The 16,780-nt window shown below is 41.7% G+C and overlaps 2 protein-coding genes across 2 annotated transcripts in view; both read left to right on the top strand.

Annotated features, from left to right (window-relative positions):
- The first annotated feature begins 6,319 nt into the window (after window positions 1-6,319).
- Window positions 6,320-11,396, top strand: LOC131126209 (zinc finger protein 541-like). Its single transcript, XM_058068491.2, has 7 exons — window positions 6,320-6,361; window positions 6,427-6,572; window positions 6,668-6,771; window positions 6,849-6,909; window positions 8,025-8,113; window positions 10,346-10,488; window positions 10,563-11,396. The coding sequence occupies exons 1-7, from the start codon at window positions 6,342-6,344 to the stop codon at window positions 10,909-10,911; spliced, it is 912 nt and encodes a 303-aa protein (XP_057924474.2). The 5' UTR covers window positions 6,320-6,341; the 3' UTR covers window positions 10,912-11,396.
- Window positions 11,397-15,080: 3,684 nt separating this feature from the next.
- The window catches only part of pcxb (pyruvate carboxylase b), a 219,111-nt gene continuing 217,411 nt past the window's right edge, over window positions 15,081-16,780 (top strand). Inside the window, exon 1 of the mRNA XM_058066386.2 lies at window positions 15,081-15,437. Within this exon, the coding sequence (XP_057922369.2) occupies window positions 15,436-15,437 (2 nt within the window). The 5' untranslated portion in view covers window positions 15,081-15,435. The remainder of the gene's footprint in view (window positions 15,438-16,780) is intronic.

Here is a 16,780-nt window from a genome sequence, read left to right as displayed (position 1 = left end):
TTTATCCTTACTTTTAAAGATAAAACATCTTTCTATCTGTGATTAATTCAGGGTTAACTGTGGACACATGTGATTAATCTTGATGAAATAACCCTAATATACTGTTTATATACAATATATAGAAATGGTTTGGCTTCATACAGTAAGAGACGAGTGCAAAGAAGAAGCAAACAAAAATGAAACAAACTAGTATGTGATGGAAAGAGTGGTAGATGTGTGTGTGGGGGGGGGGTATAGAGTTAAAGATAGCAGAGAGGCAGGGAGATCCATCAGCGTTCATTTCCTCAGGATGTGGTTACCACGACGACCCAGAGCGACAGCATCACTACACCACTGCTGTGACACCTGTGTCCAAGTGTGTATGTGAACAATGTGTGTTTGCAATGTGTGTGTACCTTTGTCTTAGTTATGCGTGACACTGTGCTTGTGTGTGTGTGTGTGTGTGATCGAGGTCCACACAGGCAGATCCATACAGACGTGACGATGTGAAAGGCTGACAGAGGAAATGTGGTGCAGAGTCTGAAAGAACAACCACAAAAACTGGTGAGTAAAAATGTGCTAATAAGCGTAAGTCAACTTTAGTCAGCTTTTTGTGGAGTTCTACTGGTTTTTGCTCACTTGCTGGCCTCTTTAGGAACAGAAAGATCAACATGACGCGGTGCAGATATGGCTTTGCTTTAGCATAACTTCTCTTATTCTTTCATTGCTTTGAATTATTTTAATCATATTCATTTGGGGCTCTGCAGATTACGCTAGCTATTTTTTTTGCACTCTTTGGATTGCCTGGACCGAGTGGTTCGCACACAGGCCTCACAACGAGGAGATCCAAGTTCAATTCCACCCTCGGCCATCTCTGTGTGGAGTTTGCATGTTGTCTCCGTGCATGCGTGGGTTTTATTCGGGGACTCCGGTTTCCTCCCACACTCCAAAAACATGCTAGGTTAATTAGCGACTCCAAATTGTCCATAGGTATGAATGTGAGTGTGAATGGTTGTTTGACTATATGTGCCCTGTGATTGGCTGGCCACCAGTTCAGGGTGTACCCCGCCTCTCGCCCGAAGACAGCTGGGATAGGCTCTAGCACCCCCGTGGCCCTCGTGAGGATAAGCGGTAGAAAATGAAAAGAAGGTACAATATTTTGGAGTACACCCTCTTTTTGATGTATTTTGCCTACTTAGGATACTAAAACAATATACATGCTTAGCTATTTGAACAGAGCTCACATGACACTAATTGAAATAACCAAGGAAATGACTATAGCCTGCGGACAGTGCACAGCTGCCGTGTTTATATATCTAACAAAAGCATTTGACACAACCTATCACAATATGTTAATTAACAAACTACAACCGTGTATGTGAAATTAGGAGACTATACATCAGCAAGCTTGAGTATATTCTTCAGTGTATCTTAGGGGTCAATACCAGGGCAGCCTTAGTGCCTCCTTAGTGATTACTACATGGCTCCATGCTTATTGACTCCCTCCTTGCTGTGGAGCATTCTATAATATTATGGAAAGATGTAGGCACACAAATTATTCATTCATTCATTTTCTACTGCTTATCCTCATGAGGGTCGCAGGGGTGCTGGAGCCTATCCCAGCAACAGTTAACAACAGTTAGCCTCCAGTTTAATAACTGGTCTACACTTACAGGGTTCAAAACCAAGTGGGAAGAAGGACAAATAAGCCAAAAATGTACCACTTCCACACTGAATGGGAGAAGTTATTTTCCCTTATTCATGTCCAGCATGGCATGGCCGATTGCTAATGTCATGTTTCAATTACAGAATATCACTGACGCCAAGTGGCCAGAATGCTACGTATATACCATTCATTCATTCATTTTCTACTGCTTATCCTCACGAGGGTCGCAGGGGTGCTGGAGCCTATCCCAGCTGTCTTCGGACAAGAGGCGGGGTACATCCTGGACTGGTGGCCAGCCAATCACAGGGCACATATAGACAAACAACCATTCACACTCACATTCATACCTATGGACAATTTTGGGTCACCAATTAACCTAGCATGTTTTTGGAATGTGGGAGGAAACCGGAGTACCCGGAGAAAACCCACGCATGCACGGGGAGAACATGCAAACTCCACACAGAGATGGTGGAATTGAACTCGGGTCTCCTAACTGTGAGGCCTGCGTGCACACACATGATCTCCTATACAGTTGCATCATCACCTCTTTATAAATACGTCTTTGGGATTGGGTGTTCAAGTTGAAAAAAACTTATAAATGCATTTTTGGTAGCGAATCAGTTAAGGGAGAGAAAAAAGTGAAAAAGTGACTTTTTGTCTGATGAGAGATGAGAGTCTAACCTTTCTTTTGGAATGTACCATGTTTAATAGTCCTAGGACATAATATTCTGTGTCACTCCCAATCAGCAATAATGACCAGTACTGGGAGGAATGTCTTTTTTAATTAATTAATGAGTTAATAATAAAAGTTTCATGTAAAAAATGAATTTTCTGTTCAGTTGCGTTGTCATTGACTAATATTTTCATTTGTTTGATGCTCTAAAACATTTAAGTGTGACAAACATGCAAAAAAAAAAAAGAGAAATACGGAACAGGGCAAACACTTTTTCAGACCACTGTATATATATATGACATCTGCATGTGTGGAAATATGGGAAATAGTACTAAATAGTACTAAAATAGTACACTATTCTTTAAGTGTAGTAGAAAAAAGGTCAGTTCGTACGCAATGCTGGTTATAGAGAACACACCAACCCTTCATTCCTAAAATCCTAATTATTCAAATGTGTTGACCTGGTGAACCTTCAAACAGCTAAACACCTTCATTGTATCAGTATGTGACATCAAATTATGGAATGATTGTAATAAAATGAGCCATCTCTTACAAAGTATAAGGAAGACCAACCCTGAACCTCTGTGTCAATGTGTCAAGTCTAACCACTCTTCCGCTCACTATTTTTTCACTTCTGAGTATCACATCACCTGTACTCCATCGAACTATGTTTCTATACCAACTATGACGGCATAATTACTTATTTATCTCAAATATACTGAATTTATTTATATTGATTTATAAACCTTAACTCTAACACATTTGTTGCACATTTTTATAATTTTTTATTCACAATTGTTAAAGGGGGCGGCACGGCGGTCCAGTGGTTAGCGGGCAGACCTCACAGCAAGGAGGCCAGGGTTCAATTCCACCCTCAGCCATCTCTGTGTGGAGTTTGCATGTTCTCCCTGTGCATACCTGATTTTTCTCTGGGTACTCCGGTTTCCTCCCACATTCCAAAAAACATGCTAGGTTAATTGGCGACACCAAATTGTCCATAGGTATGAATGTGAGTGTGAATGGTTGTTTGTCTATATGTGCCCTGTGATTGGCTGGCCACCAGTCCAGGGTGTACCCCGCCTCTCGCCCTAAGACAGCTGGGATAGGCTCCAGCACCCCCCGCGTCCCTCGTGAGGAAAAAGCGGTAAAAAATGAATGAATGAATGAATTGTTAAAGGGAGAATGTTGAATACAGAAAGTGAACAAATGATGGAAACTGAGAGGGTTAAGTAGGCCTGTCACAATAATCGATAAATCGATTAATGAAAAACAATGTTGATAATTTTGCTGGCCTCGATAAATTGACATGTGCATGTATGCATGTTCTTTTTCCTCGACTCTTTTTTACCACACAGGCTGGATGACAAGAGAGTTCACCCTGCATGTGTCTATAGTGGAATGAACAGACAGAGTGAACCCTCCTGTCATCTATTCAAGGTCTTTGTACCAGTGAGTGGATATGCTACTGACAGATTCCCAGCAAGTTAGCAAGCAATATGAATAATATGAATGAGGGTACAACAGCAACGGTTTGTAAGCCGAATGCCACAGGTTAAAAAGCTTACAAAGGTGTTTGGTCGGCAAAGGAAATATGAGCAGTGCAAAGTGATGCGCGCTCACAGACGGTGTCGCTTGTCACATTAAAGAAATGCTACCTTTCAATATGCATTTTTCAATATTTGCATTTTACTCCACCATCACAGATATGTGGTCCAGCTCAACTATGACCATCAAAATTTCCAGCATCATACATGTTTTGTGTAGTAATACCTTAAGGGACAAAAGTGGACCCAGATACTCACATGATATATTTCTGTCCAAATACTTAACAAATGTCTGCATCTTTCCTAGCTAAACACCATGGAGGACCTTTCATCCGCTTACCCCTTTACCAATCTCCACCCTCCTCATGCATCCTTCCATATCACGCCACCTGAGGTGGACTCCTTCCAGCAGTATGGAAGTAGAGCGACACCCTTTCCTTCTTGGAGGAGAACAGGGGACACACATGTAGAAGGCATTGATGCGGGTGAGAACTTTGCTGACGTGTGGTTTGACAGCGGCGAGAAAGCAAAAAGCTGGGAGTCCAGTGAGGACATTTACAGCAATTTGGATAGTCACTGCAATGCAAACAATTATATTGGATATGACAACCATATTTATAACAGCTCCTCCCACAAACTGAGGAGAATGTACTTCAGGGATGTGCTCCATAATTTTAAGCAATCCAGCAGTGCTGAAAGTGATTGGGATTATGGGTGCTCACGTGAAGACATGGACCAACCTCCATGGATCCATTCATCTTCAGTGGGCCAAAGCCAAATTTTGCCTTCAAGTCTTCCTCAAACATCAGCACCTCAGAAACTGGACTCATTCTCGGATGCTTTCCTCTCACGGCGAAGGAGAATTTTCCCACAGGATATCCACAGAGAGTCTTGTCGACCCATTCTGAAATCTGAGGTTGTCTTAAACCAGAAGTGTGTCCCTCCTGCATCCTCTTATTTCCGGTCCTCAGTGTTTAATCCTCCACACACACCCGCCATGATGAACTTCACCAGTCCCTCACCAGGAGGAGAAGCGTTGGACTTTTTTGCAGCCCGCTTTCCATCCCTGTCGTCTCTTTACTCCAGCGTGATGTGGCAGCTTCCTGTGGTGCCGGACAGAGCAAACAGCATGGATGACAACCTGAGAGCTTCACCTGCTGGGGACTATCACAGCATCACAGGTAAGAGCCAGCGTGTGCATTTAGTTTGCTAAACGCTAAACACTATATTTGGCTTTTTAAAACAGCAATTATGATTATGAATGTGAACACATGCGTTCCATACTCTTATGACTTTTGTTTTTTTTTAGCCTTTTCACATCCCAAGTCGGTGTTCCGACCACACTGCGCCACATCCCATTCACCTCACCATGGTGAAGCGGCAGAAAGGGACCATTTTCTGACCCGGCGTGAACCTGTGGTAACAATTTAGGGCAGGGGTCTCAAACACGCGGCCTGTGGGCCAAATGTGGCCCGCAGGACACTAGTTTGAGGCCCCCGCCTTGATATGAAAGTTTAATGTTAGTGTGGCCCGCGCAAGTTTGATATGGATGCTGTATGGTATCATGTACCCAGAAAAAATTATTACGTTTGATTAATGTTCATGTTAAAGGTTAAATAACTGTTAATAGTTATGCTCCCTATCCGTGTGGAAGTGGTAAGTTTTTGGCTATTTAAGTTTAAAGGAAATAACTTGAAGGCTACCGTTTAGGTCGCTAGCTCTCTAGTTTGCGAGTTAGCATGTGTCTCAAGACCCTGCAGTCGCGCAATGTGTTGTAAATAAAAAGAGTATAAATGTGACTATAGTCGTGTTTTGTCATGTCTACAGGGCTCTAATAATGCTTTGTTAATTTTAATCTGAAAAAAATAATTTGTCTACCCACCAACTATATGTGGTTTCTTAAGTTTTTATTATTTGCCGTTTTATTGTTATTATTATATTTATTTATTACTGATTGATTGATTTTCTTTATTCTTGATTTGTTTATTTATTTTTCATCTTATTTTGTGCAGAAAAATAAAAAGTAAGATATTTGAGAACAGTGGAATGTTTTATCAGAGCTTTTATTGTAGAAAATTGGAACCAAAGCACTGAAAAAGTTTGTATATTTTTCTGTTTTTAATAAATGCGTTTTTTTTTTGTTTTGGAAAACCTTATGCGGCCCAGCCTTGCCCAGACCCTAGCTCCAGTGGCCCCCAGGTAAATTGAGTTTGAGACCCCTGATTTAGGGTGAATTTATTTATGTATTTATTTTCACATTTTTTAAATACTCAACAAAAATTGTTGTTTCTTGTTGCAGACATATCAATACTATACCGGAACTCCATTTCCCAGCATACTTCGCTCTGGAAAGTCCACAAGGAGAGGTCACTATACCCCCCGACCTCTCCTCAACCCAGGCCGCCGAGGGACAGGGCTCTACTCCTCCCTTCAATCCCTCCATCTTCAAGAGGATACAGTTTGTTCAGATGAGGAGAAGATGGAGTGTCATGTGACTGCGTAAGGAGAAAAAGTTGATCCTCTAAACATCAATGATGGCATCACAGAGCTTCTTCTCTGTTCAGACGGGTCAACACAGGCAATGAGTTCCAAGCGGAGCTCCCCCCTCGGTGGTCCAGGACAAGATCACCGGGCAGGATGCTGAATAGTGAAGAGTTGCTGTGGCAGCCGCAGAGAGAGCTGGAGGAGAGTCGCGTCTTGCAAGACCAAGGTAAACAACACTGAATTTAATGCTAATTGAGACACGGCCATGTTAAAACAGCTTTTATCAGCTTCACCTTCAATCAATTTTATGTGTGTGCTCAGTGGAGAAGTTGCTGTTGATGTGTAGTTCTAGCTGCCTACCAGGAGGGGGCAGTAATACAGAGCTAGCGCTGCACTGTCTGCATTCCTGTAAAGGCAACATAGTAGTAAGCATCCTCGTCTGTTTTTCAGTCTTTTGCAAAGTCATTGCATACTTGAGCTCTCTCTTTGCCCCCCCGCACAGGACACCTTGGAGATGCTACTACAAACACACACGTCGCCAACAGGAGACTACCACTACTCGGGTAACCTCTGAGGATTTGTCATAGATTGCTTGCATTGTGTGGTGAGGCCCTGCCACCTTTAGAGTCCGATTTGCACATACGGCCCCTTCAGGGTGTGGCAGACTACTCTCGGCCTCACATTCTCTGCAGTTTATTGTCCCATCAGCAAGAATAATGGTGTCACACATTTAATGAATAAAAGACACAAGTCATGATGTATAATAAATATTTCTGCAACTATTAGAGGTGAAGCTACTGCCCTGTACTTGATTGTGAAATATGTAAATTAAATTAAAAGAAAATGATTGGAATCATAGGTGGCACGGTGGTCTAGTGGTTAGCGCACAGACCTTGCAGCTAGGAGACCAGGGTTCAATTCCACCCTCGGCCATCTCTGTGTGGAGTTTGCATGTTCTCCCCGTGCATGCGTGGGTTTTCTCCGGGTACTCCGGTTTCCTCCCACATTCCAAAAACATGCTAGATTAATTGGCGACTCCAAATTGTGAGTCCAAATGTGAGTGTGAATGGTTGTTTGCCCTGTTATTGGCTGGAAAGACAGCTGGGATAGGCTCCAGTGACCCTCGTGAGGATAAGCGGTAGAAAATGAATGAATGAATGATTGGTATCATGCAGAAAATACATTTACAAGACAGAAACGGGGACAAATATTAACATTAATTTAGCCTTATCGTTATTGATAGTCATGATGCCAGGTCCTACCCTGGCCTTACATGACCACACGTCACAGAATGGCTGCATCTTTACTCCCGTAGGCCCCTATACATTTAACTTCTTTTGATATTTAAACATGCACTTACACTTTTGTGGAAGAAACCATTGTGTGGTTAAAAAAAATGAGAGCCCGTTTCCCACTGTGTGTACAATGGCGGCCTTTGTATGTCGTACTCCCCCTCTCCTCCCCTTTTGTTGTGTACTTGAGATTGAGGAAGAACTCGTTTATAGCAGTATAACCAGCATCGCCCATTCAAACCAGTTCATTTTGCACATGGGCTTTGTCTCAATTTGTCCACCTGCATACTTACACTTAGCCTTTTGAGTGCATAAATTAATTGAGACTGAGCAATGCTCATGTATTTTTATTCATAATCCTTTGTTTAATCTTATTGTCCATTCAGGTAGTGATTTTTGGAGCGAGCGTGAAAAGAGTGACTTCAACATGGCGCTGAACAGATGTGGAAAAAACTTTCCATGCATACATCAAATGGTATGATGTAATTTGATACACTGATGGTGGTGAAGGTGATGGTGACATGCATAATCCTCTTTATTCTGTTGTGTCGAGTGTGGCATATAGTCCTGATCATTATTTTATGACCAAGCTCCAGTAAAAAGCACCCCAGGTCATGATAGCGCCCCCTCCACTGTGCCATGTGGAAAACATCTCAGGTGGGATCTCGTCATGCCAGTAATGTTGGAAACCACCAGGACCATCAAGATCATCCATCTTCCTTTCATTGTCTCATGTTTGGTTCTCTCTCAAGACACAGCCTTTAAAGACGTTTTTGGTCCATAACCCTCAGGACCTCTCAAGAAGTTTAAAATTCTCAAGTTCTACTTAGAACCTTCTTAAGATCCAACAGTACAAAATGTAAATTCTTACAATTTTTCAACTGGTCTTAAAATTTTGATCAGGAGTGTGGTATATTAAAGGGGACCTATTATGCTCATTTTGCGACCCTTTCTATTGAGTTGTGGACTCCTATAGAGCAGCTACACACAATAACCTGCACAAATAACCTCTTGATCCTCCAGAATCTGCACCTATTCCACCTGTATTTCCTTGGATTTGTGCTTCCCGCCAAAACGGTCTGTTTTAATTGAGTCCACCCAGGCACGCCCACTCCGCTGTGATTGGTCACACTCCCAAACTACTTCCTGAATAGTGCAAACAACACTTTCTACTTGAGTAGGTATAGCAGTTAATAATAAATGAGTAAAGAGCTAATTGAAAAGTGTTTAGGAGCTACAGGCAGCTCATGATCTACTGCAGGGGTGGGCAAACTACGGCCCGGGGGCCACATCCGGCCCGCCAAGTGTTTGAATACGGCCCGCCCAATCTTTCCAAAGTATTTCATTTAAACTCAACATACAACCTGGCATCATGGCCTGAGCCAACCTTTTGATGGTTTTATCAATTTTGTTTTTTGACATGGTCTGTTGTTTACAAAGTGCTCCTCAAAAAGGGACACAAGCACATAATAATAATAATAATTATTATTATTATTAATATTAGATTATTATTAGATTATTAGATTATTATAATTATTACTAGAACTATTATGATTATTATAATTATTATATTAATGCTAATTATTATATTAATTATATATAATATTATTGTTATGTTTGCATATTTTACATAATAATAATATAATAATTATTATTTTAATTTTATTGTAATTATTACAATATTTTATTATTTGTAAAATATTTAAATATAAATATAAAATAATAAATAATAATAGCAGATTGCATTCCAATTTTACAGATACAATAATACCAGGTGGACTGTTACGTGTAAAATATATAGTCTGCCCCCCCGTAAATTTTGTCATATCAATGCGGCCCGCGAGTCAAAAAGTTTGCCCACCCCTGATCTACTGGCTGGAGAACCCTGACTTACCATCTTAACGTGTATGAACTCAAAGAGTAGGCACCGCTGGTGCTCCACCAACCTCGCCTGGCCAACCACTGGTGCTGTGGAGCTCAGAGAACCGGGGTGCAAGGGTGGTACGTCCACCTTACCTGCCTGAGTAGGAGCAATCATTGTCGGACACACTTTGCCAGATGCACCGCTGGTGCCGTGGAGCTTTGGAGCTAGAAGTGAGGATTCTGTGTTTAGTAACTGCAGACAATCTTAGCACAACGTTAGTCGTGGAAATGTGGTCAATTTTGCGGGACAACTGTGTTCCAGAGGGTGTGCACTGTGGTTCTCTCTCCCTCCGTGGACACAGCGTGTCCGACATTAGTACATCTTTCCCAGCGAGAGTGCACTGCTTCTGGCTTCAGCAACAGTTTGACAGATATTTCACGTTCATGTTCACAAAAAACAGTCCTGATTGAAATGCCAGTGACAGATGAAAATATTTTTCTCTTGCTGGGAATCATCAACTACAATAACTTTAGCCTGAGCTTGTTATCGTAAACAGAGAAGGGCTGCAAGCGTATCGCGTCTACAGCCACACCCATGAGAAGCCCGCTTTTCTGTGACATCACAAAAAAACAGTTTTGCATCGCCCTTTGAAACCAAGCGTTTTGAGTCATCACAAAAGTGTTCAGGGCCCACTTCCAAATGCGCAAACCTCATTTAACTTTGGTATTGTATGAAAATTCATAGGTCAGAAATGTGGAACAAGCATAATAGGTCCCCTTTAAGTGATGGAGGAAAGTACATTTATACCCCTGTGTGTGCACGTGTTGTGTTTGAATGTGTCAGGTAAAGACCAAGACTGTGCACCAGTGTGTGGAATTTTACTATCATAACAAGAAACTCCGAGACAAGCAGAGAAAAGAAAAAAAGCAAGAGAAGCAGGAGGAAAAGTCGAAAGAGTTACGCTATCCTTGCAAGCAGTGTGGCAAGTGGGTCAAAGCGGTACTCTCTTTTCCAGTGTAATGAAGCACCTAGCGATCACTTCTTTCTTCTTCTACTCCAGAACTTTCTTCAAGATCCAATCGCGCAACGCTCACATGAAGATCCACCGGCAGCCGCAGGAGGACACGCACATTTTAGAAGCTCCATCTGTGTCGTTTCCCTGCACAGACACTCTGCTCACCCTCAATCTAGCTGACATCAGCACATCAGAATACAGCTATACGGGAAGCCCCAACTCTCAAGTAAGTGCCATCGCTGATGTTGGTGGCTCAAAACAAACAGAAACCCCATCGTCTATGCTCGCTTTTGATCAGTCATGGACTTCCTTTGATGAGTTCTACTACGAGAGTTCACAGGAGATGGCAGGAGCTCAGACAGGTGACACCAAAGAGCCAATCAACTGGTTGTAAATCACGGGTGTCCATACTCCCAGTTCAGGGTGTACACCGCCTCTACTATATGTATTTAGGACAGGGGTCTCAAACTCAATTTACTTGGGGGCCACTGGAGCTAGGGTCTGGGTGAGACTGGGCCACATCAGGTTTTCAAAAAAAAAAAATGCATTTATTAAAAACAGAAAAATATACAAACTTTTTCAGTGCTTTGGTTCCGATTTTCTACAATAAAAGCTCTGATAAAACATTCCACTGTTCTCAAATATCTTAATTTTTATTTTTTTGCACAAAATAAGATGAAAAATAAACAAATCAAGAATAAAGAAAATAAATCAATCAGTAATAAATAAATATAATAATAATAATAAAACAGTAAATAATAAAAACTTAAGAAACCACATATAGTTGGTGGGTAGACAAATAATTTTTTTCAGATTAAAATTAACATACCATTATTAGAGCCCTGTAGACATGACAAAACACGACTATAGTCACATTTATACTCTTTTTATTTACAACATATTGCGCAACTGGAGGGTCTTGAGACACATGCTAACTCGCAAACTAGAGAGCTAGCGACCTAAACGGTAGCCTCCAAGTTATTTCCTTTAAAATTAAAAAAGCCAAAAACTTACCACTTCCACACGGATAGGGAGGATAACTATTAACAGTTATTTAACCTTTAACATGAACATTAATCAAACGTAATAATTTTTTCTGGGTACATGATACCATACAGCATCCATATCAAACTTGCGCGGGCCGCACTAACATTAAACTTTCATATGACGGCGGGGGCCTCAAACTAGTGTCCTGCGGGCCACATTTGGCCCGCGGGCCGCATGTTTGAGACCCCTGATTTAGGACAAGCACAACCTCAGTAAAACATTTCATTGAGACTGCTTTGTGTTTGTGTTATGGGCATGCCCGTGTGTGCGAAACAGCCTTGAGTGACAGCCATGAAGGCCAGTCATCGTATTCGGGCCAAATGAGCATTTTTTTTCAGTCATTTTGATCCAGTCTGATCCATATTCAAAATCAACAACTTTCTTATGCATTTTAATTCGCCCATCTATATTCTGCTGCAATACGGCCAACCATATCTATCTTTCCTGATGATATTTTCCAGGTTAAACACCAAAACTTGATTATTACTGGGTAATGCTGTAGTCTACCTCGGTCATTGAGATGTCAAAAAAACATGTAAATGTAAACTTTCCTCCTTTAGTCAAATAGCTAAAGCTGCAGAACCAAGCCTTCTGACGAAGATGGCCAAAAGAATGAAATACGTCTACGGAGTACGGTGCAAAACTATGCAGCAGCAGAAGTTGTATTAATGGCAACAAGTATTTGATTTATTATTAGACACTGCGCTGCTCACGAAAGTGTGCTGGCCACACCCCATTGGCGTGGGGTAGTGTGCCTGGTCTACGTAATTAGAGTCCATTATCTAAAACTGTTGGTCTTACATAAAAATGCACATATTTTATTGCATTCAATGTTTAAAAAAATTTATATGGCTCTCACAGATACACATTTTAAAATATCTGGCCTTCATGGCTCTCTTTGCCAAAAAGGTTCCCGACCCCTGCTTTAAATGTTTAACAGACACCTGAGACTCAAGCCTTTTTGCGTGGTAAACTATATCACAATTGATGTTTTTTGGTTGGACTTTGGCATATGAATTTTCCCAACATGTCTTATCTTTCCGTTATATCCTATTTCACAATATTCCTGCTGGAAAATCTTTGATCCTGTCTGTAAATGAATGCTGAGTGTTGCAACTAGACCTTTAAGAAGGGCCTTGGTCCCTATTTAAACACACTCTCCCCCTGACAAAAGTCCAACATGTCTACTGCCCTTGAGCATATAAGGTTCCCGCTGTTGTATGAGTGGCTGCAATAACGCCAGTATCAGTGTCACAACACAGCGCCAGTGTGTGCCATGCTGTTTTATGACATGATCTCTCATATTATTAACAATCAAAAGCACTCACTGGGGAAGTGTGAGCAAAGCTAATGTGATGCTGATGTACAAACACAATGACGGCCTCTTTATGTCTTATAGTTGTCATAGTGCAGGATATCCCTGAGACAAAAGGGAATTGAAATACGTAAAATGATGCTCATTTGGTGGAATGCCTTCAGTTTGACTGTTGTGTAATGACTGACACACCCATACCATTGTTACCATATCATTGTCACGTTGTTGTCTACTGACAATGGGGTGAAAAAAGCAATTGCATGTTTGTTACACGTAAATGTTTCAGATCATTAAACAAATATTCAATATTAGTCAACACAACTGCCGTTATTTGGATTTTGTTGTGGGGTCTTTTGTGATCTCTGGGATAAGCCGTTGCTCTGCTCTTGGGGTCATTTTGGTTGGCCGGCCCCTTCTTCACCACTGTTCCACATTTTCGCCATTTGTGGATAATGGCACTCACTGTGGTTTGCTGGAGTCCCAAACCTTTAGAAATGTTTTTTTTCCAGCCTTTTTAAGGTATATTTTAACAGGGGAATTACTTTTTCACACAAGGATGTGTAGGTTTGAATGAAGATTATCTGAAACTGTGTGACAAAAAAGAAATAAGAAAGGGGGGAAAAAATACTTTTTCAGCCCATAGACTTTGGAACACAACTAGACTTTGTCGACATTTTCAAATCGCAACTTAAAAGTCACCTGTTCAAAACTGCTTACTCTTCCTTACCTTATTTTTGTCTGTCCTTCCCGTTTGTATCCGTATTTTTACTTGTTTGATTATTTTATTGTATTGTTTATTGTGTTTGTTTTTGCATGTAAGGTGACCCTTGGGTGTTTTGAAAGGCGCAAACAAATAAAAGGTATTATTATTATTATTTAACTAACTTAAATGTCCAAGAAGATCAACGCTTTGTCTTACCATCCAGCTGACCACCCCACCCCATGAGTTTCACCCATCCACAGCTGTTTGGAGACATCCTCGTGGCCCAAGTGCACCTGTTGGTCTGACGTCATTGATCAAGACCTTGCTGGGGGAGGACCCCACTTGCTGCAAGTTTTTTTTGATGGAGACTAGACTCTGCCTGTAGGCTCAGGCATGAAAGACATATTATACATTCATTCATTTTCTACCGCTTTTTTCTCACAAGGGTCGCGGGGGTGCTGGAGCGTATCCCAGCTGTCTTCGGGCGAGAGGCGGGGTACACCCTGGGCTGGTCGCCAGCCAATCACAGGGCACATATAGACAAACAACCATTCACACTCACATTTGGAGTCGCCAATTAACCTAGCATGTTTTTGGAATGTGGGAGGAAACCGGAGTACACGGAGAAAACCCACACATGCACGGGGAGAACATGCAAACTCCACACAGAGATGGCCAAGGGTGGAATTGAACCCTAGTCTCCTAGCTGTGAGGTCTGCACTCGCCATATTATTACATACTAGTCTCAAAAATTGCCTTTTTACAAAAATGCCCATTATGTTTTTTCCATTTCCTTTTTTAGTCAATTGTAGTACTTGTGAAAGATATCAAAGCAACATTTGGCAACATTTGATGAGAAATATGTCGATATTTAAATACATATTTATATTTAATCAAATGAGTAATGTGTTTGTTCCGCCCAGTCCAGTTTAATTGTAAACAGCAAGTACACAAACTTGTTTATCTGGAGTTGGTAAGACTGCCATGCAGCGCCTTCACTTGTGTATGAACATACCTGTCAACTCCGTCGTTCTCCCCGAGAAACGATGTATTTTAGTTTAAATGGCTTCCGCCAAATTTTCTATATTTTTATGTTTATCCAGAAAAAAAAATCCTCCTCAGTACTGCAGGTGACAATGAATCTGCAAGATGTATCGTATTGGCAGTGGAGAGTTCAGATTCCAAGTAAATACAGATGTACAGTATTTGTAAAAATAAAGATCTTTTCATGCTATTCTCCCACAAAGACGATTTATAAATAGTTTTACTGTTTTATGAACATCCCATGTCCCTAAGAACACTAAGACGTGTACTTGTATGTATACATGTATGTAATGCATATGTAAGTATGTATGTGTTGTGTTAGTTCTCAGCACATTCGACATCTCGCGCTGACTGTGTGACGTCACGTCGTCCTATTCTGCGATTGGCTGAGAATACAGGCGGGGCCTGAGATTGCGTCACCACTAAGGAAGAAGGCTCGTTTGGGGGGGGGGGGGGATTAAGCAGGGAGCCACAGTAGCACACATACATATCCTCCAACGAAGCTGCTAGCTAACTTAGTAGCACCCAGACACGCACTTTCTATCCGCCTTACGGAGCTAAGTTAGCCCTGAGCAGTTAGCGGCTAGCCTCGAACCCCACACAGTGTATGTTTGACAGCGCGTCTACGTCCTCAAGTTTTCCCTCCCACCCCTTTTTGCCTGCGCATAGAAATATACACACAAACTCCCTGAGCACCCTCTTCTTCCTCCTCCAAGCGTGGACAAACCCAAACAAACAGACACAGTTTTAAACAGCCGACTGATCACACTCGGTGTCTTGTTACCTGACAGCGGATCTGCTCCACCAACATGTGAGTACTGATGAAGTGTGTGTGAGTGTCTGCTGCCTTTCCTGATGTCCCCTGTCATGTGTGCCCTCATGCGCGTGTTACATCTTTTGCAGAATGTTACCGAAGAAAGAAACAATCAAAAAGCCATTTTATTCATGGCTGACTCGAGCTTATTGACTTTAGCTAGCCTCGCTTTGCACGATTGCTCACACTTTAAACGTGGCAGCCTGTGGTCGCTAAAGTGGGAAGTTTGTAGGAAGGACTTTTGAATGGCAAAACCACAACTCTTACCATGGTGGCAGATATATTAGCACAATTCTAGCATTTCATGAAATGCTGCTTCCCATCCCTGTGATTCTGTCTCACAGCTCAGTCAGTCGAGGCAGACAGCTGCCATTGAATTTTGTCCCTCGACGGTGCCTGCTAATGCATTTGGATTGCATGAAAGTTACTTAACCTGTTTGAACAACACAGATAAATGCTAGAGAATGATCCAAGGAAGGACTCCTCAACGTGGATAATTGTGTGGAATTGGCCGTCTGTGTGGAACCTTTCTGTCAGAGTTTGCATGTTCTCCTTTTTAGTACTTCCTCCCACATCCCCCAAACATGCATGTTACGCTCATAAACTTTGACTTGTCCACAGGTGGGAATGTTTGTCTATGTGTGTCCCCAGCTCCATCATCCTAATGCGGATAAATGGGATAGAAAATATATGGCTGGATGATTGATTAGTCCTGTCTTGAAGGTAGTGAGGCGATTATGGAGTGAACGACTGAGATGCTGTTGATTTATTCTGGACTAGTACGCCGTGACCGGCATGGAAACAGGAGTTCAGAACAGTCATTCATTTATTTCTCCTGTCGTTGACAAAGGTAATGTAGTGAAATGTCTGTCCTCCACCATGTAAATAATAAGATGTGTCAGGCTTGGTATTCTTCCTAAGTATGCTTCTACGGACTGTTGGGAGCCAGCAGGATGAGCCCAAAAGAGTCACTTCTTTGTTTACATGTTGAACCTTGCAAAAGTGCACAACATACAGTACTTATTAGCATCAAGCGGCACGTATGCAATGCTGCACGTTGAGGGGTAAAATGTATAGTAAATGACAAAATACATAAATATAGCATTATTTACTCAAAACATTGTACCCAAAAGATTCCACCCATATGGCTGCACTGTTGTCACCATTGTTGATCGACATATTAGTCACATCCAGGGGCATCATTAGGTTGGGCATCGTTTGAATTTGAACGATTATGGTTCCTCACGATTCTTGTTTCCGATGCTTTTTGAGAGGCAGGTAGTGTGCCAGAATTGTGTTGTTTGGGTTGAGAATGCCCCTTGACTGTTGCAAACTGAAAT

Source organism: Doryrhamphus excisus, linkage group LG2, assembly GCF_037039965.1.
Source record: "Doryrhamphus excisus strain RoL-2023G ecotype Guam linkage group LG2, RoL_Dexc_Guam_v1.1, whole genome shotgun sequence".
In the NCBI taxonomy this organism is placed as follows: domain Eukaryota; kingdom Metazoa; phylum Chordata; class Actinopteri; order Syngnathiformes; family Syngnathidae; genus Doryrhamphus; species Doryrhamphus excisus.
Note: the sequence above shows the minus strand (reverse complement) of the source record. Positions and strands in the feature narration are given on the sequence as shown.